This window comes from Rhincodon typus, chromosome 9 (genome assembly GCF_021869965.1).
Source record: "Rhincodon typus isolate 14 chromosome 9, sRhiTyp1.1, whole genome shotgun sequence".
NCBI lineage: Eukaryota > Metazoa > Chordata > Chondrichthyes > Orectolobiformes > Rhincodontidae > Rhincodon > Rhincodon typus.
The window spans coordinates 86,516,750-86,542,821 of NC_063340.1; the positions used below are offsets into that span (position 1 = coordinate 86,516,750).

At 42.5% G+C, this 26,072-nt stretch overlaps 1 protein-coding gene across 2 annotated transcripts in view; it reads left to right on the top strand.

The window, feature by feature from the left end:
- The window catches only part of adgrg6 (adhesion G protein-coupled receptor G6), a 123,086-nt gene that overhangs the window by 27,397 nt on the left and 69,617 nt on the right, over positions 1-26,072 (top strand). Inside the window, exons 3-6 of one of the 2 annotated variants that reach the window (XM_048601078.1) lie at positions 2,686-2,786; positions 11,457-11,801; positions 14,558-15,181; positions 22,447-22,515. In XM_048601078.1, the coding sequence (XP_048457035.1) occupies positions 2,687-2,786; positions 11,457-11,801; positions 14,558-15,181; positions 22,447-22,515 (1,138 nt within the window). In that variant the 5' untranslated portion in view covers position 2,686. The remainder of the gene's footprint in view (positions 1-2,685; positions 2,787-11,456; positions 11,802-14,557; positions 15,182-22,446; positions 22,516-26,072) is intronic. The other variant, XM_048601079.1, reaches the window with a different exon arrangement.

The window sequence follows — 26,072 nt, forward strand, 5'->3', positions numbered from 1 at the left end:
CACAGATGCTGCCAGACCTGCTGAGCTTTTCCAGCAACTTTGTTTTTGTTTTTGTTCCTGATTTACAGCATCCGCAGTTCTTTCGGTTTTTTATTTAGAAATAAATCAGATAGTTTTTCATGATAATCAATGATGGACTCATGGTCACTATTACCAAGGCAGCTTTTCGGACAATTTCTGGTAAAAGGTCGATGGCTTAGAGAATTAACTCTGCTTCTGTCCACAGATGATGCCGAACTTGCTGTTTTTATAGCTGGGAAAATGTAGATTAACTCTGATCTTAGTTTGGGTCTGATGTAGAAACAAGTGAGAGGGAACCTGAACCTCCCTAAACTACCAAGTTGAACCAACTGATCTACAAAAACACAATGTGGTGTCTTGATAGTTTAACTCCCTGCTATCCTCCCCGTCAAATAGTCTACACTGTATAGTCTACACATACCTTCAGTACAGAGACCCAGTTTGTTAAACCTGTTCATGTAGCCAGGATATTTTAAACTGGAATCTTTTGAAGTTGGGGTGAATCTACTTTCTGTTCAATTATAATCGACACATCTCCATTTATTCCTGTCTATGAATAGAACATGATAACAGGTTTTACACTATATAATTATCATTCAAAAGAGATGAGTGAGACTTTGTATCCAGTGTGTCTTTGTAATAGGGAATACCCTCAAGGAAGCAGAATTCCTCACTTGTGCTGTCATTGGAGTGGAACTTAATGAAGTCATCGTGGAGGATTCCAATTTGAATCCCACTCGGCAACTGTTTCAAAGCAGAAAGTTCGATTTAATGGCAGAGTGATGAAAAGAAGCTAATAATAGTCTCAAGTTTCTCCTTCCTGAATTGAAATTGAAAGACTGACTCAGAAATCCCAGCGCTCTCGATTTCCTCTTTACACAGAACATGTTTAAGCAAGATGTTTTAAGGATAAATCTGATTTATTTTGATGGTGCTGGAGTCGTTATCCAGTTGGATTCAAAGCATAGTTTTCCAGTCCTTTCCCATATTTCTAGCTTTCCCTTAAATGCATCCGTCCAATTCATGTTTACCACTCCCCATGACAGCCAGACTCACGTTCTCACTGTCCCATCTGTCTGTTAGTGCCTCCAACATGTCTTCATCTTTCCACCCTCTTCACCAGCACCTCCCACCCTTCACCCACCATACGGCCCGGTGATGGCCCAGTGGCGTTCTCATGAGACTCTCAATCCAGAGACCCAGCTAATGTTTTGGGGACGCAGGTTCAAATCCCACCATGACAGGTGGTGGGATCTGAATTCAATAACAAACCAAGGGCCTAATGGTGACCATTATTTGGGGGAGAAACTTTCAGGTTCACTAATGTCCCTTAGGGAAAGAAACTGGGGTCCTTACCTGATTTGACCTACATGTGACTCCATACCCACAGCAATGTGGTTAAGACTTAACTACCTGCTGAGCAATTAGGGATGGGCCTCGCCAGTGATGCCCATGTCCTGTGAATAAAGAAAAACAAACTACCATGGTTGACAGGGCACTTAGCCCTGACCCTAAGATAGATGAGTGATTCTCGGAGTACAGCCCAACATAGACTTGAGATACATTGAGAAGGAAGGTCCCTTGTATTTGTTTCTGATTCAGGTAGCTAATTTTGGCTGAGCTTCAGTGTTTCAGAATTCAAAGAGCTGAATTTGGTATTTTGTGAGTGTCATTAGAAAGGCCTACATTTATAGGCCTTCCTATTTGCCCTTGAGAAGCTGGTGGTGGTCATCTTCTCAAATTGTTGCAGTCCTTGTGGTGTAAGTGGCTTTTCTGCAGTGTTTTGCTACAGAACAAATGGTTTATACTCCATTTCAGAGTGTCAACCACATTGCTGTTGGCCTGGATTCACATGTAGGCCAGATCAGATAAAGATGGCAGTTTCCTTCACTGATAGACATTAGTTAACCAGCTGGATTTTTACAATAAACTAATCAAATCATTGTTGACATTGATGCTAGGTCTTTATTCCAAAGTTTTTTTTTACTTAATTAACTGAATTTAATTTCCCCAGCCAAAATTTTGGAATGTGAACTCATTATTTGAACCACTATGTTACCCTACTCCTACATTGCTTACTCCCCTTCTTATGAGGTTCCTCTGAGGTATCTCAATTAATTCGATCAATCTTTGGGAATTCTTGAGAACACAACATAAGCCAAAGCCTGTCCCGGTTCATCAATGTCTTTTATGAAAAGTTATCTCCAGCCCTACAATATGGCCTTGACATGACTGAAGGCTACACAATATAAAAAAACTAATTAAGGTGATTCCTGGCAGCTTGGGATGGTGGGGGGCAGGGGTGGGAGGGAGGGGTTTGGGTCGGTGTGGATGCACCTGTGTTGCTTTTAGCACAAGCTTTTAAGAATAAACTGAGTTGGAACAATCTTGGAACTTTTACCAATCCATCTTGGAGGTGTGATGGCTGTCCCATTTTCAGGAAAAGTCATGGAGGGGGAGCTGGTGCACCATGTGGTATTTCTAGCCTCAGTATATTGTTGAGACAAGTTGTACAATGATCAAATCTTTATAAATAAACAGTTGGGGAACATTTTGCCCCATTCAGTTGTGAGTGTAAAAACTGCTTTGAATGGGAGCCAGACATTTCTCTGAAAACTTTATCCTTGTTCATCGTTGCCCTCGGGCCTGTTTCGCCTCTTGCAGGATGTTCCACAAAACCAGTGGGTGGAGCTTTCACCGAAGTTGGAGCTTCTGGAGCTTTCTCTGCCATTTGGCTACTTTCGCAATCTGCCTTGATCCCACAGGTAAGCCCTCTCCTTCCCGGATACACATGGAAAATATCATTCTAGTTTTAATTCTATCATACCTAACAGACATTTCTGTTTTACTTCACAGATGATGTGCCTTTTTCTAGTTAAAACTTTGACCTTGTTTATTTTGAGCATTTAACAACAATGGTCCAAACCTGCTGTTGGTGATATTAGTGAGTGAATTGTTAAAGACTTTGGATGACATTCTGTCTGTGATTGCTCCATTAATCCATCTACTTGAAGTGAACAGATTTCCTGGAAGGAAAAAAACAGAAATTGCTGGAGAAGATCTGACAATATCCCTGGAGAGAGAAACAGAGTTAACATTTTGGATCCAATGATCCTTCTCTGCTGAGTTTCTCCAGCAATTTCTGTTTCTGTTTCAGATTTCCAGCATCCACGGTTCTTTGATTTTTTTCTTTGGTTTAGATTTCCATAACATTGCACTGAAGGAGCCAAGACAAGTGTAGCGTTTAGGTGTAGCAGGGTTAAGGGGGAGCGGGAGGTGATTAGGTTGTGATTGCAAACACCATTCAACTTCACTTAAGAAGGTGCTTAGCATGCTTGCCTTCATTGCTCAGACCTTTGAGTATTGGGGTTGGAATGTCATGTTGAGGCTGTACAGGATGTTGGTGAGGCCTCTTTTGGAATACTGTGTCTAGTTCTGGTAGCCCTGTTGTAGGAAGGATATTCTTAAGCTAGAGAGGGTTCAGAAAAGACTTACCAGGATGTTGCCAGAAATGGAGGGTTTGAGTTATAAGGAGAGACTGGATTGGCTGGGACTTTTTTCACTAGAGTGTAGGAGGTTAAGGGGTGACCTTATAGAGCTTTATAAATCATGAGGGGCATAGATATAGTGGATGGCAGGTTTCTTTTCCCTAGGGTGGGGGATTTCAATACTAGGGGGCATATTTTTAAGGTGAGAAGAGAAAGATTTAAAAAAGATATGACGGGCAATTTTTTCTTAACAGTGGCTCGTGTGCGGAATGAACATCATGAGGAAGTGGTGGATGTAGGTCCAGTTATAATATCTAAAAGACATTTGGATAAGTACATGAATAAGAAATGTTTGGAGGGATTTGGGCCAAGCGCAGGCAGGTGGGACTGGTTTAGTTTGGGATTATGGTCGGCATGGACTGGTTGGACTAAATGGTCTGTTTCCAAGCTGTATGACTCACTTCAGAGTCATATGATCCATCTTCTGAGGTGGAGAAATGAAGACATGTTGGAGTAGGTCGGTGGATAGGGATGCCATCGGAACAGATGAAATGGAGATAGTGTGAAACTGGTTGCCACAATTAAAATGAATGGATGGACGCGCTTCAGGGGAAGTTAGTTGTACGGAAAAGGAATGGAAAACTACAGTGAGAGACCGAGATGAAGAAGGCTGGCATGGACTCACAAACACTGCTACTGACCAGTTGACCAAATGGTCAGATTCTGTGATAATGGGTCATGCTACACTTATACCCTCCCAGCAGTGGTGGTGCTGCAGTTCCTCCCCTGGTGATATAGGATGTAATTACAGGTCATCAATTCGCATTTTGTAAATTCAGGCATAGGAACTTATAATGGAAAATGTAAGTTCAGACATTAAACGTTCAATGTATGGAAAAGTTTGTGGTTAATTAGTAATTTGGGGAGGACAGAAGTTAAAGTGACTGGAAGAGAGGAGCTTTCCAGTAACACAGGCTGGGTGAGGCGAGGCTGAGGATGGCTGTAGTGCCATCACTGTTGAGAGAGTGTAATTACAGCATGACATGTTTACATGGCCAACATCCATTAGACACATAGGCACAGCATGTACGAGTTAACTGTGAGGAGCACAGTGCAACAACATGAAGACTGTGTAAACGTCTGGGTTTTTTTTGTGTAAATTATAGGAGTCAAATCTACACTAAAATAATGCACAATGGAGTATCAAAACATTCTGTTGACATGAGATACTTATATCGACAACAGCAGGTTTGAAATGAATGTGTTGATCGAAATGTTTCTGGATTTGTATTGTTTACTGTGTGCTGCGATTTTCTCTTAATCTAATTTCTAGTTTGTTCCATTCTACTTGTTCTTCCTCTGCGCTACCAATTTATTCCATTCGATTTCTCTTGGCAAGCTTGCTTTCATTAATGGAACTAAACCCAGAATGAGGAACTAACATATGTGCATGATTTAAATCACTTGGGCAATCTAAAAAGCAGATCTTATTGTACTTCAATGGGATGCACATATTCTGAATCACCCCCCACTCCCCCTGCCATCCCAATAAAATGTTGTGGCTAGTGTCCCTTGGTCTTTTATTCCTCTGGTGTCCCTTCTGACTGAATGTTGCCTGGCAATGAGCCCATAGAGAAGAGGCATCATGGGTGACTGCTATTTTGGATGAAGGTGCTCGTTTTCTGATCAAACCGTGGATTTTGGTGCCAGAATTTATTGGCGTGCTTCTAAAATTGGAAAGTATGTGTACTTGCACAATGGGCCAAGAACAGTGAATGGCTTCCACAGATAAATATCCCACCAGAATTTACCACATTAGTCTTGCTAGAAAGAAAACTATGGGGGTGGAAGGATGTGCCTTATGTCTTCAGGAGAATGCCGTAGAAATTTGAGTAACATATTTTTTAAAATATGCCATTGTAGACCAATAACATTCAGGCATATTGACAAACGTTGGCAGCATTGGTGGTGGACAGCAATGACAAGGACTTACATTTACATAGTGCCTTTATTAGAAAAACTTTCCACAATGTTTCCCAGATGTGTAAATAGACTCAAAATTAATGATAAGCCTAAAAGAGGAGATATCAGGACAGCGATTAAAAGCCTAAAAAGGGTCATGAAGGACAAAGGAGATGTACAGAGGCAAAGAGCAATAGGAAATATTCCAGAGCTCAGAGTTAAGGCATGGCTGCTATTGTTGAGAGATTAAAATCAGTGTTAATCAAAAGTTCAGAACTGCAGGACCATGGAGATCTGGATAGGGGTAGAGATTGCAGGGTTTAGGACAGGCAATCAGTCAGTATCAGAGAGATGATGCCAAATGGGACTTGTGTGCTAGGACCTGGCCAGCAGTGTTTTGGATGAGCTCAAGTTTATGAAGAGTGGTGGATGTGAGGTTGATCAGGAATGTAATGAAATAGTTAAGTCTAAAGGCAACAAAAGCATAATTGAGTGATGATTTGAATGGAAAAACTTTACCTTGTTTGTATCATTCTATTGTAGTGAAGAAAAATGAACCGACTAACATAGCAAACAGAAGAATGTCACATGAATGAATTAATGGGCAATATTGCAAGAGATATAGTGAGGCTTTGCACACAACCAGTGCACATTTAAAAAAAACGACCCTCGCAATATTTACCCTTAAATATTTGTTTCCATGGTGGCAGTGATCATGTTTAAATTTGCCCAGTGTCTCATGGTGGAATGGACTCACTTGAGTGAACACTGGGGCTGATAATGGGTTCAGCTCCAGTGCTGCCACAACCAGAGAGCATGTCAGATATGTGTACTTGAAGAATGACCCCATGGGTAGAGATTTTATTTGCATCAACGTGACCAGTTGTGAGAATGGTGCCTGACAGTTGGAAACACATCAAACACGAAATTGGAATACCAAGAGGGAGGTGGATCAGTACTGAGTTAGGAATGGGACTGAGGGTTACGATGGAGAGAATTAATGCTTCCTGTGCTCCAAGGGCACAAAATAGAGGATGTCTGTGAAAGGGAGTTGGTCAGGGTTGAATTAATAATTGTGGAGGGAAGTACTTGGAAGCTTTGCTTGATTACCTGCAATGAATAGTTCAAACTCTGTTTGCAGCCATGAGCTTTAAATAGTTTGGATGCAGCCCATCACATGGTGCTTTATGGTCTCTGAAAGGAGAAAGATTTAAAGTCCAAATGCCCTTTGTAGGTTTTACACTATTTTCACAATGTTCGGAAATGTCGAATTCTGCTGACGTAGCATGGGGTCTGTGGAAATGAAGCAATCAGTAATGGCTTTAGTCTGGATATTCCTCATTGTCTGAATTCTGGTCTCAGAGGGAAACTTGTGGATAGCTCTGGTAGTGTAAGCAGGTTGAACTTATGATAAAATATATTATTGGGTCAGCAGACATAGGTGATGCATGAAATACTGATTCTGGTATGATTCTGAATGGAACAGCGGATTTTCAAGGCTGACCTCTTATTTAAATACAAATATATTTTTAACAGTGTTAATCCATGGTTATGGGGGGAGGGGATGGCCTGGTGGACCTATCACTAAGCTATTAATCCAGACACCCAGGTAATATTCTGGTTTGAGTTTCTGCCATGGTAGAGATTGGAATTCAATTAAAAAAAATGGGAATTCGGAATCTAATGATAACCATGAAACAATTGCCAGAGGCATAAAAAAATCACTAATGTCTTTTAGGGAAGAAAATCTGCAATCCTTCCCTACATGTGACTCCAGGGCCACAACAAAATGCCATCTGGGCAATTACGTTTGGGCAATAAATGCTAGCCTAGCCAGCAACACCCATGTCCCATGAATGAATTGAATAAAACATTATTGCCAACACTGTGGAAATTATGAGTACTTTAGGTAAAAATTACAATATGTGTTATTGAGAAAGTTGCACGTTTGTGATCACATTTTATGAAACAGTTGATGATCAGCATTGTTAATATTGTTGGATATTAATAACACTGAGTTTGATTGCGTTGAATGTTGGGGATAACACTGAGTGTTGTTTGCATTTATGTGATGGGAATAATGCTTGATACATATCTATAATTGATAATACTCCACATTGTTGATAAGAGAAACAGTTTACCATATTGTTGACAGTAATGGACATTGTTAATTGTGCTTTTATGAATTGTGTCCTGTACTCTGCACAGTAGACTGTGTGATGTTTAATTAATAGTTTTACAGATTGTCAGTATTTGATAGCGTTACATATAATTGGCAGCATTATTTATTGTTGTTGGTATTGAGTATTACTGTGTAGTATGGAAATTGTAATTTCTAACTGATAGTATTATCGATTACTATTAGCTGTTGCTAACTGTGTTATCTATTGTCAGTAGGGTGTACAGAATATAATTATAGTGGTTATATTTACTTTGTTCTGTGGATGTTGGCATTACTGATGAAGGTCATGTCTGGTTACTCCAGGAGCAAAGAACAACAAACAAAGAAAATTACAGCACAGGAACAGGCCCTTCGGCCCTCCAAGCCTGCACTGACATGCTGCCCATCACAACTAAAACCCCCTACCCTTCGGGGACCGAATCCCTCTGTTCACATCCTATTTATGTATTTGTCAAGACACCCTTTAAAAATCACTATCGTATCTGCTTCCACTACCTCCCCTGGCAGCGAGTTCCAGGCACCCACCACCCTCCGTGTAAAAAACTGGCCTCGTACATCAGCTTTAACTACCCCTCACACTTTAAACATATGCCCCCTAATAACCTTCCACCCTGGGAAAAAGCTTCTGACTGTCCAGTCTGTCCATGCCCTTCATAATCTTGTAGACCTCTATCAGGTCACCCCTCATCCTCTGTCATTCCAGTGAGAACGATCCAACCTCTCCTCATAGCTAATGCCCTCCATACCAGGCAACATCCTGGTAAATCTTTTCTGTACCCTCTCCAAAGCCATCACATCCTTCTGGTGGTGTGGCGACCAGAATTGGACACAATATTCCAAATGCGGCCGAACTAAGGTTCTATAAAGCTGCAACATTACCTGCCAATTTAAAACTCAATGCCCTGGCCGATGAAGGCAAGCATGCCGTATGCCTTGTTGACTACCTTCTCCACCTGCATTGCCACTTTCAGTGATCTCTGTACCTGTACACCCAGATCCCTCTGCCTGTCAGTACTCTTCACAGTTCTGCCATTTACTGTATATTTTCCATCTGGATTAGACCTTACGAAATGCATTACCTCACATTTTTCTGGATTAAACTCCATCTGCCACCTCTCTGCCTGAGTCACCAACCAATCTATATCCTGCTGTACCCTTTGACGGTTCTCATCGCTATCTGCAATTCCACCAACCTTTGTGTCATTGGCAAACTTACTAATCAGACCAGTTACATTTTCCTCCAAATCATTTTTGTATATTACAAATAACAAAGGTCCCAATACTGATCCCTGAGGAAAGCCCCAAGTCACAGCTCTCCATTTAGAAAAACACCCTTTCACTGCTACCCTCTGTCTACTATGACTGATCCAGTTTTTTATCCATCTTGCAAGCTCACCTCTGACCCCATGTGACTTTCCCTTCTGTATCATTCTGCCATGAGGGACCTTGTCAAAGGCCTTACTGAAGATGGTAGAAGGATTTCATTTTTGATTCATCACTGTTCTTAAGTAGTGCTCCCAAGAGGGTATGAGGAATCAGGAACTTCGATGCAGTGAAGATGTACATTTATCCAGAATGCTGTGTCACTTGAACTTGGTATTGCTCCTGTGGTAGTCTGGCTATGTCAGTGTTGGAGGTAGAGGTGGACAGGTTGGGTGATCTGGTGGAACACTAACATATCTGCAGTGTTATGTATTGTTAGTAGTGTTTGGCACTGTTGGTATTATTATATACTGGTGTTTGTTGTTCAGTATAGTTCATAGCTCTCAGAGCTATGCGTTGTGTAGTTTTATGATTATGAATGAGACACGTGAGTATCATGGAATGCATTCATTTGAATGGCAGAACAACAACTTGCATTTAGATAGCACTTTTAATGGAGTGAAACTATCCTGATGTACTTTGCAGAAGTGTTGTCTGGCAAAATTTGACAGCAAACCACAAATTGTGGTGATCTTGATTTTAAAGTTTTTAAAAAGTTTGACAGTGGTAGGACAGAAGTGTCTAAGTGAGATAAAGGGCAGACTGAAGAGTTGGGAATAGAATGGGCTCAGATCCAGAAGAAGACATTATAAATGTTTGCTGTACTGGCACATCTTGATAGCTGATGAGTGTTGCAAAAAATAATTTTAAAAACTTGCAAAAAAAGAATTGCTCATGCTTCTGCGTGGTCTGAATAATGTGTGCAGTCCTGACTATCTTTGCATCGATCCCTTTTCTGCCAAGCTGCTGTTAAAACTGTCACTGCTCCTCATCTCAGTGTCCTCACAGCACTAGAGTATTGTTTCTGCCACAGTTACTGGACCTATCACTCTTAGTCAGGCAATATACCCTTTCCTGGGTCTTAGACTGTTGAAATCCCAATTAATAGGAACAGGGTTGAATGGTAGGTAATGGACAGATGGCATGGTGCGGCACTTTTGTTTGTGGATTAAGTTCAGCTAATAAATGGACATGTTCAAATAGGGTTCTACTCTAGCCTTCTGCTGGAAGGTCCTCCTATTAATAGTCTGGAACAAGGTGGACCTCATTACAGAGCAGCCTGATCCCAGAGTAACTTCATGCAAGTGATCCTGTACAGAGGCTGCAATCCAGTATTGACCCACTCCAGGGCGAATCTGTGAAGTCTGAGAGTAAGATCCTCTGTCATGCAGCAAGCACATCAGATTCAGGTTCTTGCAATATTTCAACGTACTGTCAGGAGGAGCAGTGGAGTGAGGAAAATTGGAACGTGAGTTGGAGGTGCACAGATATCATGGAGATTGCAGGCTTGGAGGGCATAGCAGAGACGGAGAGCTCTTCGAGGAATTTGATCACAGAGATGACAATTTTAAAACTTGAGCCTTGCCAGATCAGGAGTCCATGGTGACCAATGAGCACAGGGGTTGTGGATGAAAGCACATGAATAATTTGATACATTGAAGAGGCAGGTGAGGGGATGGACTCTCTCTACTCTTTACACATATAATCATTGTAATGATGGATTTGACAGCCTGGCTCCTGACTGGCACAAAGAGGGAGTTTCCGTTCTCGCTAAGGACAAGATTAGGTTCAATTATGATGCAAGTTGGTAAGGTGGACAGAGAAAAAAATAGTTCCCCTGGTGGGACAGTCCCAAAACATGAGGGTCCAAGGTTAAAATTAGAGCTACCCCATTCAGGGACCAGCAACTTTCACACAAAGAGTTGGGAAAATGTGAAAGGCCATCCTCAAGAAAGGCTGTTAAGACTGGGCTGGGGGGCAGGGGGTGTGAATTGAAAATGTTGCAAAGGAGATTGACAGTTTAGTGTTGGGTGACAGCATTGGGATATGCAACCAAGGGAGATGGATTGTCCACAATGTAATTGAAGAGCAGACCAGACTTGAGGGCTGAATGGCCTCCCCCTGCCTTATGATAATGTCCGTGGTGAGTAATCAGCTGTCCCGACCGTGGTGTGAAGTTTGTCCAATTGATTTGACTGGCCGATGGAGTTAGGGACACAACAGCCCAGTGTCACTCAACGCTTTCGGGAGGAGAGCTGTGAACATTTTGGAGAGTAGATTCGGATTGTCTGAGGTGAACTCCTGCAGAGAGCCCCGAGGGTCCACACTGTGGCTGGCAACAATCCCAGTGCTGTGTTCTTGCGAATTAATATCAAAAGCCCTTCTTCCAAATGACTGACTGCATGCCTGACACTAATTCTTGGCAACTTCCCTGTCCTGATCTTGTTGGGACTCTGCCCAACACGCGTCGTGTTTTTTGTGGGTCACATTGACAAGTATAATTGTGTTGTTCCATTTTCTTTCTTTCCTGTTGGATCCAGCAGTGTTGGGCTGCTCAAAATGCACAGAAACTTTAACCAGACCCACCGGACAGTTCGCATCCCCTTGCTTCCCCCGGGAGTATATTTCTGATTTAAGTTGCCAGTGGACAATCCGAGCCCCTCCTGGATTTATCATACAGTTGACCTTTCATGAGTTCGAGTTAGAGGAAGCACAAAGATGTCTGTACGACTTTGTATCAATAAACACTGGGGCCGAGCTCATAGAATTTTGTGGTGTCACAGCTAAGGGCCTCACGTTGAACTCTACGGGGAATGAAATGATTGTTACGTTCAAGACTGACTTTAGCATCCAAAAGAAAGGCTTCAGGGTCACCTACTTGCAAGGTACGTGATAAAAGAAATGGCCAAAAAGAACTTACTGCATTATATGGCTTTTGGAAATGTTTTCTGCCGAGACTAATGGCACATTTGAAGGAAAGGAAGACCTGAATTTATATTGCACCTTTGCTTACTCAGGATGTCCCATTTGCTTTACAGGCAATTTTTTGAAGGGTAGTTCATGTCGCGATGCAGGAAATGCACCCGCCAATTTGTGTGCAGTAAGACTTGCGATGTGACAACACTAGGCAATCCTTTAAATTGCATTCTGCAATTCATTCCCAAGTTTCCAGTATTCTATAATTCATCTATTGATCAACTTATTTAAATTCCAGCCTGCCTCCCAGCTCTCCTTAGTATACTTTCAATACATCTGAACCCCGTCGATGAAATTCTACCCTATAACCCTCGCATCTATTCATCTAAACTTCGAGATATGCCCAGTGATGACTTTTACGTGGTTTCTTAATCAAGCATTTCTTAAATTGGTTTATGTTTTCTTACCAGCTTTGTTGTTGCAAACACGTTCTGTGTTAGCACATCGGAGCAGGTGTACAATTTGCAACCAATTGAAATAAAACAATGGCAAGCTTGGCCCTTTTGTATACAAACCACAAAGTGAAGAACTGGGGTGGACCAGTGTAACTTCTGACGCTGGACATTAGCAAACTGAGAATGGACTGTATGTCCAACATGCCTTTTCTCATGGGCATCAACTCAGGATAAACGCAACAGTGGGCAATTAGAGATGAGTATTAAATGCTGGCCTTGCCAGCAATGCCCATGTCCCATGAAAAATTAAAAGGTAAAAGAACTTTATATGATTGATAAACTAGGGCACTAAGTCCCCTTAAACAGCCATCCTTACCTTGTCTGGGCTTATATGTGAAATCAGTGTAAATACCAATGTGGTTAATTTTTAACAAAAACAAAAAAACCAAAAACAAAATCCAAGTTCTGAGGAAGGGTGACTCAATCCGAAATGTTAATTCTCATTTCACTCCACAGATGCTGTCAGACCTGCTGAGCTTTTCCAGCAATTTCTGTTTGTGTTTCTGATTTACAGCATCCACGTTCTTTAGGTTTTCAGTTAACTATTAACTGGCTCCTGAGGTGGTCTGGTCGTTTAATCAATTTCATTAGACTACTGCACTAGCATCTGTTTGAGAAGGAGGCTCACTATCACCTTCTCGGCAACGAGGTATGGCTGGGTGAGGAAGTTTAGTTCCATGGAATACAGTTTCAACACATCACATAACTTTGTCATCAGATGCAATCCTTAACCCAAACTGAGCAACAAACTGATGAAATAGATTTCCCCTTTGAATGATGCATTGTCAGGTTTCCACTGGAGGTTTCATACATATGAGAAATCCAACATATCATAAAAATATTTTGTGCTTTCAATGCTTCATTATATTTTTGCTCAGTAAATGAATGAAAGAATGAAGAATTAGATTGATGGCATCAAGACTAATACAACATAACAATGTATGGCCTACATTATATTGGGCAACAAACTGGTCGCCTCAAAGCTTGATTATCTCAGTCAATTATTTCCAAACTCCTTTGTTGAGTTGTATGTCACACTGGGCATGTCTACTGCTCATGTTGCCTGAGATGATACTGGACCTTTAATGCTTGACATTGCCCAAGACAAAGCAGTCAACTGGATTGGCAGTACCCCTACTCTTTTAAACATCCATCCCTTTCCATGATGAGACTATGCACTGTAGCTTCTTGTCAAGTCTTCTTCAGTTACACCTTCCAAACCTGTGGCCTCCACAACTTATAGGCGGATAAATACAATAGGTTCATGGAAACACCACGACGCCCAGATTCCCCTCCAAGTAACATATCAACCAGATATGGACATATATCACATAAGAAGATAAGAACTAGGAAAAAGGGAGTAGGCCATTCAGCTCCTCGAGCCTGCTCTACCGTTTGATACAATCGTGGCTAATCTGATCTCAGCCTCAACTCCACTCTCCTGCTCTGATTTCCGTAATCCTTTCGTCCATTGCAAATTAAGAATCTGTTTATCTCCTCCTTAAATTTACTCAATGTCCCAGCATCCACCACACTCTGGGGGAGTGAATTCTACAGATTCGTGACCCTTTGAGAGAAGTAATTTCCCTTCATCTTAGTTTTAAATCTGTTACCCCTTATCCTAAAACTATGACCTCCAAATCTGGATTGGCCCCTTTAATCATTTTATATACCTCAATGAGATCTCCACTCATTCTTCTGAACTCCAGACAGGATAGGCCAAAACTGTTCAATCTCTCTTCATAAGACAACATTGTCATCTCTGGAATGAATGTAATGAACCTTCTCTGAGCTGCCTCCAATACAGCTACATCCCTTCTCCAGTAAGGAGACTGAACTTATATACAGTACTCAAGATATGGTCCCACTAATGCCTTTCACTATTAATTCTTCAGGTGCCCAGCCTCACTGACCATCTTGAACAGTCTTTAAAAGAAAGCAGTGGGTCTTTTTTTTATTGAAGTTCATCACTCTGGAGGTGATGATGTTACTGTACACTAGCTCCTCTTGTCCTGTTCTTAGCCAGTTATTCAGCTGGAGTATTTCTGCAGCTGTAGATTGTTACTGCATTGAACACATGTGGGAGGACCATAATAATTATCATCAGTGACAGAGTTTCCACGTCTGTGTGTTTAGACTTTCTCTTTCTGTAAGTTCACAGCTGACTTTTCCTTTTTGTTTTGCCTTCCTCTCTCTGGGTTACTGTTCAGTGGCGGTCTCACTGCGGAATCAGATGCTGGTGTTTTCGAAGGCTTCCCATAGCCAGGCCGTTGCAGTCTCCCCTTCTGTCACCATCCCAGAGCTGCAGCAGTTCACAGTATGCCTGGAGGTCAAGGCAGCCAAAGTGAAGAAGGAGTGGACGTTGTTCGTGTACATGGACAGCAGTGACAAGGCGCAGATCAAGTTCGAGAAAGACGGCAAAGACATTCACCTGCAAGTTTCCGATGTGGTGTGTGACGTGGGCGAGCTCTGGGATGAGCACTTCTCCGACAAGGTGATCACTGACACTTGGCAGGGGCTGTGCCTTGCCTGGGATGGCATGTCTGGCGATATCATCACCCAAACCCAAGACAAGTTCCAGCTCAACCCCTGCCCAGCATCTCAGAACAAGGTCGTTGCAGGAAGTGGCACCCTCTCACTGGCACCAAAAGTGACTCCAGCCAGCAACACCTACAGAGGTGAGCTCTACAACGTCCGGCTCTGGAACTTCAGCATGTCCAGTCAGGCACTGCTAGACCTAACCTGTGACGAGAAGGGGAATGTTGTGGACTGGGACAACTCATTTTGGGATATTCCTGTTGATGTGCTGGAACCCAACAGTGACCTGAGCTGTGGTGAGTATGCTGCTAACTATTTGATGGGTTTGAGGTGTCTTTTTGAATCTCTTCTGCTGTCTTTATCTGGATGTTTCCCATGCAATAATGCCCCAGTCAGTCCTTCAATTTCTTCTTCGCTCACACTTGTTAATTTCCCCTCTGTGAATATCAGGGCACTTTGGCTGCAATGCTCATCAACACAATATTGATGGTAAAGAATATTGATGACAAATACAAGCACTCTAACATTCTTAGAAACATAGTAACATAGAAGATAGGAGCAAGAGTAGGCCATTCGGCCCTTCAAGCCTGCACCTCATACAATACGATTATGGCTGATCATGCAATTTCAGTATCCCATTCCTGCCCTCTCCCCATACCCCTTGACTCCTTTATCTGCAAGGGACATATCCAGCTCCCTCTTGAATATATCTAATGAACTGGCCCCAACAGCTTCCTATGGGAGAGAATTCCACAGGTTCACAACTCTCTGAGTGAAGAAATTCTTCCTCATCTCAGCCCTGGATGGATTACCCCTTATTGTTAGACTGTGACCCTTGGTTCTGGACTTCCCCAATATCAGGAACATTCTTCCAGCATCTAGCCTGTCCAGTCTATGTTGCATGCTGTACCTGCATGCCAACCTTCAGCCGCTGTTCCACCATGACACCCAGGTCTCATTGCACCCCCCTTTTTCTGAACTGCCACCATTCAGATAATAACCTGCCTTCCTGTTTTTGGGACCAAAGTGGGTAAGCCTCACATTTATCCACATTATATTGCATTTGCCAGGTTTTTGCCCACTCAGCCAGTCTGTCCAAGTCACCCTGCAGCCTCTTAGCATCTTCCTCAGAGCACACACTGCCACCCAGCTTGGTGTTACCTGCAAATTTGCAGATATGGCATTCAATTCCTTCATCCAAATTGTGAATACATGTTGTGAACAGCTGGGGTCCCAGCCCTGAACCCTGCAGCACCTCATGCATCAACGCCTGTCACTCTGAAAAGGACTCGCTTATTCCAACTCTCTGCTTCCTGGCTGCCAACCAGTTCTCTATCCATGTCAATACATTACCTCCTTCATAAGCTTTAATTTTCCTTACTAATTGCTTGTGTGGAACCTTGTCAAAACCTTTTTGAAAGTCCAAATACACAACATCTCCTGATTCATCCTTGTCCACTCTACTGGTCACATCCTCAAAAAATTCCAGAAGATTTGTCAGGCATGATTTCCCTTTAGTGAATCCATGCTGACTAGGACCGATCCTGTCACCACTTTCCAAATGCTCAGTTATTACATTCTTAATAATTGACTCCAGCATTTTCCCACCATCAATGTTAGGCTAACTGGTCTATAATTCCCCATTTTCTCTGTCCCTCCTTTTTTAAAGAGTGAAGTTACATTAGCTACCCTCCAGTTCATTGGAACTCTTCCAGAGTCTACAGAATGTTGGAAAATGATCACCAATGTGTTGGCTATTTCTAGGGCACTTCCTTGAGTACTGTGGGATGCAGAGCAGCAAGCCCTGAAGACTTATTGGATTTTAATCCCGTCAGTTTCCCCAATACTATTTCCTGACTAATAAAGATTTCCTTCCGCTCCTCCTTCGTGCTTGACCCTCTGTCCCCTAGCATTTTCTGAAGGTTATTTGTGTCCTCCTTAGTGAAGATGGATCCAAAGTATTTGTTCAAATGGTCTGCCACATACATGGCCTCTCACATACATACACTTCCACCCTCACACTGTCACGCATCCACACACACACACACACACACACACACAATCTACACGTGCACACGCGCTCTCATATACACACACTGAATGATAACAAAATCTCCTTCTCTCTCGCACGGACAATCTCTCACATGTGGCGGCACAGTGGTTCAGTGGTTAGCACTGCTGCCTCACAGCACCAGGGACCCGGGTTCGATTCCAACCTCAGGCGACTGTCTGTGTGGAGTTTGCACATTCTCCCCGTGTCTGCGTGGGTTTTCTCTGGGTGCTCCGGTTTCCTCCCACAGTCCAAAGATATGCCCGGTAGGTGGATTGGCCGTGCTAAATTGCTCATAATGCCTGGGGATGTTTAGATTTGGAGATAGTAGGAACTGCAGATGCTGGAGAATCCGAGACAACAAGGTGCAGGGCTGGATGAACACAGCAGGCCGAGCAGATTTGGTGGGTTAGACATGGGAACTGTGGGGTTACGGGAATGGGTCTGGGTGGGATGTTCTTCGGAGGGGCAGTGTGGACCTGTTGGGTCGAATGGCCTGTTTCCACACCATAGAGATTCTATGCACTCGCACAATCTGCAAACTCTTTCGTACACACGTGGGGATGTGCAGATACCCAAAAACACACAATCTCACATCGACAATCTTCATACCGTGTGTTCTGTCTCTCACACACAGACTCATTCTGTCTGTCTGTCTCACATGCTAATGCACATATATAAATACGTACACATACACATGTTCGTGCCCGCGGATACACATGCATACATGTAGATGTGCACATGTCCACACACAGACATACACACACGCACACAAATATGAACGTGCATATCTGCACACACCTGCCCACACACAATGCAGATTTCAGATGTATTCTACCAATACCCGCCTGCTTCATGTAGCCCCTGGTTAGTGGTACCCGGTGGAAGGATAGTGTGGGGTCCTGTCCATTGCGATGTCCCACCAGCTGCTTGACAGAGCATGACAGCAACATTGTGGTAAAGTAAAACACCATACAATTGCTCGAAGGATCATTGAATAATTTCCGCTGTTCGCAACAAAATACGATCAGTCAAAGTTTGTGAAAAGAAAGAGGTGACTTGGAAGGGCCAATGTTGTGATGTCTGTGGCATGTACAGAATGTGCTATTGTGGGTGTTCAGTGAGTGACTCATCCCACTCACAGCTCCAATTTCATTGCTCATGGCATTAGTCACTTTGTTATCTTGAGTCGGCTGTTTTTGAAAATGTTATATCCACTTGTTTCTATTTTGTCGTTTCCCTGGGAAAGGGGTTTCACCCTTCAATCCATGCAGTAAAACACTGTAAATGTGCGATTTGCCCCTGAAGACATTGCTCAGTGTAGTGATTATAAATGTGTTACAGAAGTCCTGCTCTGCTCACACTTTGTAAACTCTTTGTCAATGTGTCCCAGAACATCTAATTATTTTGTCATGTTGTGGAGGTGCCGGTGTGGGACCGGGGTGGACAAGGTTAAAAGTTACTCTACACCAGGTTATAGTCCAACAAATTTATTTGAAATCACAAGCTTTTGGAGCACTGCTGCTTCATCAGGTGACCTGGTGTTGTGTGATTGTTGATCTAATTATTTTGTCAATTAGTGAAATTGTAAACTCATTACTTTTCACTGTTCGATCTCACTGGAAACATCAGTTACCCTAATAACATATAAACATTGTCATGAAGCACATTGCTATGAGGAGAGAGTGACTGCCCTTGACCATAAGTCATTAGACATAGGAGCAGAAATTAGGCCATTCAGTCCATTGAGTCTGCTCCAACATTCAAGCATGGCTGATACGTTTCTCAACCCCCGCCTTTTTCCTATTGACATTGAGACAGCATTCGATTGAATGTGGCATCAAGAACCCTCAGCAAAACTGGAGTCATCAGGAATCAGGGGAAGAACTGTCCGCTGGTTGGAGTTATACCTGACACATAGGAAGATGGTCGTGGTTGTTGGACGTCAGTCATCTCAGTCCTGGGACACCTCTGCAGGAGTTCCTCAGGGTAGTGTCTTAGGCCCAACCATCTTCAGCTGCTTCATCACTGATCTCCCCGCCATCATTAGGTCAGAAGTGGCGATGTTTGCCAATGATTGCACAATGTTCAGCACCATTCATGACTCCTCAGATACTGAAGCCATCCATGTACCAATGAAAGTCTACCCACAGGACATGGACTGGTTGCTAAAAGGCAGCTCACCATCACCACCTCAGGGGCAGTTAGGGATGGGCTATACATGTTGTCCCTGCGAGCAACACCCACATCCCATGAATGAATAGAAAATAATTCCCCACTCGTGTTTATTTTGCTCTTTAACCTGAAAGAACAGGTTCCTGTCGCTGAGACCACCCCACCCTCCAGAAATGAAGGTTTCTTTTCTTCACCTTTTCTGACTCATTATCAAGTGATTATCTGAGTGATCATCAAAGACCACTATTTGATAGGTGACTTGTAATCTTGGCTCTCAGAGGCCCCTGACCTTGCATTGATCCCCCATCAGCAGAATGTGTTAGGCCCAGAGTAAAACACCTGTTAGACCCAACCAGTTCACCTCAACACAGAGACTGGAAACAGAAAGAACGCTTCCTCTTGTGATGAAAAGTACAGCTGGAGACCACCTGTGGTATATAGCAGTCACCAAGAAATCCTTTCGGGATTTCAGAACAAATGCCCTTATCCAAAGAGTGATAAGAATGTGGAACCTGTTACCACAGGGAGTGATTGAAGTGAAGGATATAGATGCATTTAAGGTAAAACTAGACACATAAATGAGGGGGAGGCAATAAAGGGTTAGGCTGGCAGACCTAGAAGATGAAAAATGGGAGAAAGTTCGAGAGGAGCATAAAGAATGGTTGGGCTGAATGGCCTGTTCCTGTTTAATGTATCCTACATAATCCTATGCAAATATTTCATAAATCATCAATGAAATATTTGCTTTTCTCAGAAAGAAAGAAAGAATTTGCATTTCGATAACATCTTTCAGAGAATTATGGTGCCATTATATTTTACAGCTAATGATATACAATAGTAGAGTAGTGAATGTGGCACCCAGTTCATGCATAGCCAACTCCCATAAAGAACAATGCCCCTTAACACCAAGATAATGTTTTCGCTATTTAGAGTTAACCTTTTATTCTTCATCAATAAAGACTGTGAATTAGTGATGTTGATGGAAGGATCTCAATTGCTTGAATGGTGAGGATAATTGCCCTACGCTTGTTCAGATTTGTAACTATAGGATCTTGTACCTTTGCCGGAGAGAGTAGGCAGGGTATTGGTCCAGTGTCGTATCCGAAAGGTGGCACCTCTAACAGTGAAGCACTCGCTGCGTATTGCAATGGAGTGTTACCCTAGATGTTTGTTCTGAAGGGTTTCAATCTCAAGCCTGGACCTTCTGATCCAGAATTGGGAGTGTTGTTCACTGACTCATGCCTACTTCTCAGAAGGAGCATTGTTCTGCCTGTTCTGAGTCATAGTTCCAATTTATAGATTGTTCATACTCAGTTTGTTTATTTACACATGGGTTTGTGGCACATTGACACTTCCCAAAGTTTGTTCAGATCAAATTTGAGATTATTCTTTAGATTCGTCTAAGCCAATTCAAATGTAGTGCTAATGCATGTTTGGTGCCTTGTTTCTTGTGCCACTCGTTAATGGAGTTTCAATCCCTGGAGAGCTATTCAAGTGTAACCAATAAATTAGAGGCCAGAGAACAATACAAGTTATTAACTACTGCAAATAACATTTACTCCTCACAAATATCAGGCAATGACCATCTCTGACAAGAGCCAATCTTAGCATTACCCCCTGTCAATCAAAAACATTACTATCACTGAATCCTCCACTATCACCAAAATGGGCATTACTATTGACCAGAGACTCAACCGGATGAGCCATATAAATACATTGGCCACAAGAACAGGTCAGTGGCTAGGAATCCTGCAGCGAGTAACTCATCTCCTGACTGCCCAAAGCCCATCCACCATCTACAAGGCACAAGTTAGGACTGTGATGGAATACTCGCCACTTGCCTGGATGGGTGTAGCTCCAATGGCACTTGAGAAGCTCAACATCATCCAGGACAAAGAAGCCCACTTGATCAGTACCAGATAAGTACCTTCAATGTTCCTTTCCCCAACTACAAACACACAGTGGCAGCAGTGTGTACCATCTCCACGATGCATTACAGCAACTCATAGATCCTTCAACAGCACCTTTCAAATCCACGACCACTACCATCTAGAAGGACAAGAACTGCAAATGCACAGGAATACCACCCACTGTAAGTGTCTCTCCGAGCCAATTGAAACTATATTATCATACTGTCACAGTCACTCAGTCAAAAACCTTGAAGCCCCCTCCCAAACAGCACATGGATTGCCGCAGTTCAAGAAGGCAGCTCATCTCTGCCTTTTCAAGACAACATTGAAGATTCCTTTCCTCTTCCAAGTGTGAGTTGCACTCCCAGATCTGACAATTGATTGATAAACAGTAACGTTTGTCCCCAAGTACAATTACTTCCATTCTGTAAGTTGGCTCTGAGCCAGGATCTTGTAGAATTATTTCACTTTCAGTCTGTGACCTTTTGAAAGTTTCATTGAAGTGGCTCAGCAAGACTTAAGTTTTTTTTCTGATACGAATCCAATCAGTTGTAGGTGGGTGAGTGTCACTGAATTAAGAAACTCGTAAAAGTAAAACACTTGGATTTCTAAAGTGCTTTTTATGACATCGATAAACACTTTCAGAGCCAATGTTGTGCTTTTTTTGAAATGGGCTCACTTTTGCAATGTTGCAAATTGGGCAATTTGCACACAGCAAGATCCCACAAACAGTGATGAAATGATTGGCTAGATTGCAATCTAATGACCCACGCCAGTGGTTATGTCTCACTGTCTGTCAAACAAGGACAAGAGAATTTCTCATATTAATGCCCAACAATATAATCTCACTGTTTGAACTGGAGAAGTACAGAAAAATCTGCACGTGGATATAAAATTAATCTGAAGTGTTGATTACAGAGTATTAAATGAACATACACACACACACACACACACACATACATGCACATAGACACACTTTCACATAGACACATGCGCACTCACACACACAAGCGTACATATAAACACAAACACACACACATAATACAAATGCACACAAACAAAAGCATGCATGTAAACACACATACACAGAAACATGCAGTCATGGAAAAATGCAAACACACACACACAAACACACACACATGCACGCGCGCACACATGCGCATGCACATATATGCACATATGTGCACATACATGCATGTGCATATATACGCACACATACACACACACATGCACATGTACACACATGCACACATGCAGATATACACACATGCACACATACACACACACATGCATATATATACACACACATGCGCACATATGCACACACACGCACGCATATACGTGCACAGATGCAGGAGTTCTGTCTAATATTGTTATGTGTTTGTAAAGGTCTCTTAACTAACTTGAATTTCTCTCACCTTCACAGCTACTGCATCACCTACCCAAATGACCATCAAACCCACCTACTGTTCGACCCCAGGTTCTGGATGTCAAGGTAGGGCTAAGGGCAGCGTTGTTGGAGTGGGACAGAATAGCTAGCACGGTCTGTACTGCTTTTATTAACATTTCCATTTGTTTTTAATGGATAGATTTTCAGCTGGGCCCCACTCTTGTTTAAGTTAACTAAGTTTATCCAAGGATAGCTGGGTCTCACTGACCAATAAGAAAAGTGTTGGTGGAAGCCCCAAATCTGGATGTTGTCCAGCAGCTCTGACTCAAAGTAATGTCAGATCTCAGTCAGGAAACTCGGGGTAAATCATGAACTCAATCAAGAATCATTTGACCTGCTTCCAGCAGGACTGCCCAAACACAGAGAAGAGGAGGAACTGAGCAGAGTTTGGTGTTTGAAGTGCCAGTTCTATGATTCAAGCAATTTCCTGGTTTTGGGACAGTTTGGATATTTGAGACCAGGATTCCCAGGAGGAAGGGAGGGGGAATAAGAAAGAGAGAGAGAGAGAGAGGATCATAAGCTCTTGGAAAAGTCTTTCAGTCCACACGCTTTCGAAACTAGACTCTTGAAACATTTTTAATTCAGTTCTTTTAATTTACTCGATGTTCGCATTTCTTCCACCTTCTATTTATAGTATATTTTTGTTACTGTGTTTAAGTTTACACATAAGCAGGGTGTTGGGAGATTCCAGAAATTCCAATCCTTTCTCTGGAGAAAACAAGTATAAGCAGCCTTTCATTTAACACGATCGGCTCTTTATGAGGACTATCCGCGACCGGAAAATCTTGGGAGAACAATCCGGACTAGCTTTGCAAAGGAAAATTTGTCAAACAAAAAAATTCCACAGGTTGTTACTTCAAAGAGGGAGGCCATCTTGCCTGTGTCAACTCTTTGAGAGCACCATCTTGAATTTTCAGGGTATCTGAGGAAGAAAAATGTTCTTTTGGAGCTTAACGCTAAAATTCAACGATTTATATTCTCAATTTGATCAAATCTAGTTAGCAAGTAAATTGATAAGGTAAGTGTAACCTACCTGAATACATGCTTTTATTAAATCCTAACTCCTAAGAGTTCTGAGGAAAGGTCATTTGATCTGAAACATTACTCTGATTTCTCTCCAAAGATGCTGCCAGACCTGTTGAGTTTTTCCAGCAATTTCTGTTTCCATTTCTGATTTTACACCATCCACAATTCTTTCAATTTTCGCTTTTACCAGAGTTTAGTTAAGAATGTCCATTATTTTGAATCAACTTGTTTGGACATCTCAAGACACACCTTGAGAGAAAGTGGCCTTGAATCCAGAATTTCCTGGCCTAGAAGTAGGGACGGTACCATTATCTCACAGGGGCCCTCCTGAGTTCAGTCAGCTCAGAGATTAGTCTGATCTCAAACACACCCATCAAAATTCACCAGAGTGTTAAAATCAGTTTCATATGATTCAATTCTCAGGAATGATCACCCCGGAGATACCTCTTCCTGTCATAATGATGTATCACGCTGTATTCTACGAGATAAAATTCTACAGATAAAAGTCATTTGAAGGATAAGAATTCCTCTCTGACTCTCTTTAAGTGATCAATACTGGTCCAGGGGATCACATAGGACTTGATCATTCTCTGCAGTGCCTGTCTTTTATGCCAGGCGATCTCTGTTCAAGCCAAAACCACACAGCTGTTACTGGAAGACTTTTGGGAAACCAATATAAACCTCACAAACCCTCAGCTTGTTCTAGAGTGTCCACAATTCCTCAGTAAAGAAGCAGCTCCTAACGCCTTCATAGTGAGAGGTTTCGAGTACAGGAGCAGGGATGTGTGTTGCAGTTATACAGGGCCTTGGTGAGACCACACCTGGAATATTGTGTGCAGTTTTGGTCTCCTTTTCTGAAGAAGGACGCTCTTGCTCTCAAGGGAGTGCAGCGAAGGTTTACCAGGCTGATTCCGGGGATGGCCGGTCTGACGTATGAGGAGAGATTGACTAGGTTGGGATTGTTTTTGCTGGAGTTCAGACGAATGAGGGGGATCTCATAAAGACTTATAAAATTCCAACAGGACTGGGCAGGGTAGATGCAGGGAGGATGTTCCCGATGGTGGGTGTGTCCAGAACCAGGGGTCACTGTATGAGGATTCGGGGTAGACGATTTAGGATGGAGATGAGGAGACATTTCATCACCCAAGGAGTGGTGAGCCTGGGGAATGCATTACCACAGGAAGTAGTTGATGCCAAAACATTGAATGTATTCAAGAGGTGGCTGGATTTAGCACTTGGGATGAATGGGATCAAAGGTTAGGGGGAGAAAGCAGGATTAGGCTATTGTGTTAGGCAATCAGCCATGATGATGAAGAATGATGGAGCAGGATTGAAGGACCGAATGGCCTCTTCCTGCTCCTATCTTCTATGTTTCTATGTATCTGTCCCAGATCTGACCTTGTATGGGGGATCATTAGGCTCAAAATGTTCACTATCCACAGATAATGCAAGACCTGCTGGAGTTTCTCCAGTACTTTCTGTTTCAGTTTAAAATTGTGACCCCTGGTTCTTCATAATCTATTTGTTGGAATAAGTGCTGCTGCAACAACAGTTAAGAAAGTCAACACCATCCAGGACAAAGCAGCCCACTTGACATCCACAACCTTAAATATTCACTTTCTTTAACACTGACATGCAGTGGCAGCAGTGTGTACCATCTACAACATGCTCTGCAATAACTCACCGAGTCTCCTCTGACAGCACCTTCCAAACCTCTAGGACCTTGGAGGCCAAAGGCAGCAGGAAAGCCACCACTTTCATGCTTCCCTCCAAGCCACTCACCATCCTGACTTGGAATATATCATCGTTTCTTCATTCTCACTGGGTCACAATCCTGGAACTCCTTTCCTAACAGCATTGTGAGTGTCCTTACATCACACAGCAATTAGGGATTGTCGGTAGAATGATGGAATTACTACAATACAGAAGGAGGCCATTCACGCCATTACATCTCTGCTGGCACACTGAATGAGCGTTCTGCCTGAAACTATTCTCCTGCCTTCTTCCCTAAACCCTGCGCACTCTTTGTTTTCAAATAACCATCTGATTTCCTTTTGAATACCTTGATTGAGCCTTCCTCCACCACACTGTCAGGCTGCGCATTCTGAACCCAAACACTTGCTGTGTGAATTTTATTTCCTTACAGTTCTTGGAGAGGCATTTTTGCTTCATTTACAGATTGTCTTAAATCTATGTCCTCTCAGTCACAATCCTTTCATGAGTGAGAACAGTTTCTCCCTATTTACTCTCGTGATTTAAAAAATTTCTGTCGAATCTCCTCCAGGCCTTCTCCTCTCCAATCTATCTCCATAACTGATGTTCTTCATCCCTGAAACCATTCTTATAAACCTCTACTGCACTCTCGAGTGCAGATCCTTCCTAATGTCTGATGTCCAAAACTGGACACAATCCTCCAACTGAGACCTAGCCTCTCCCTTGGTCAAGTTCAACACAATGTGTTCTTAAATAAATGTTGGTCTTGCCTGTAATGGCCTCATTTGGCGGCTTAATTAAAAATAAACATATATTATGTATAAACGGTCAACTGAAAAGCAATTTGGGGTGGTCACCTAACA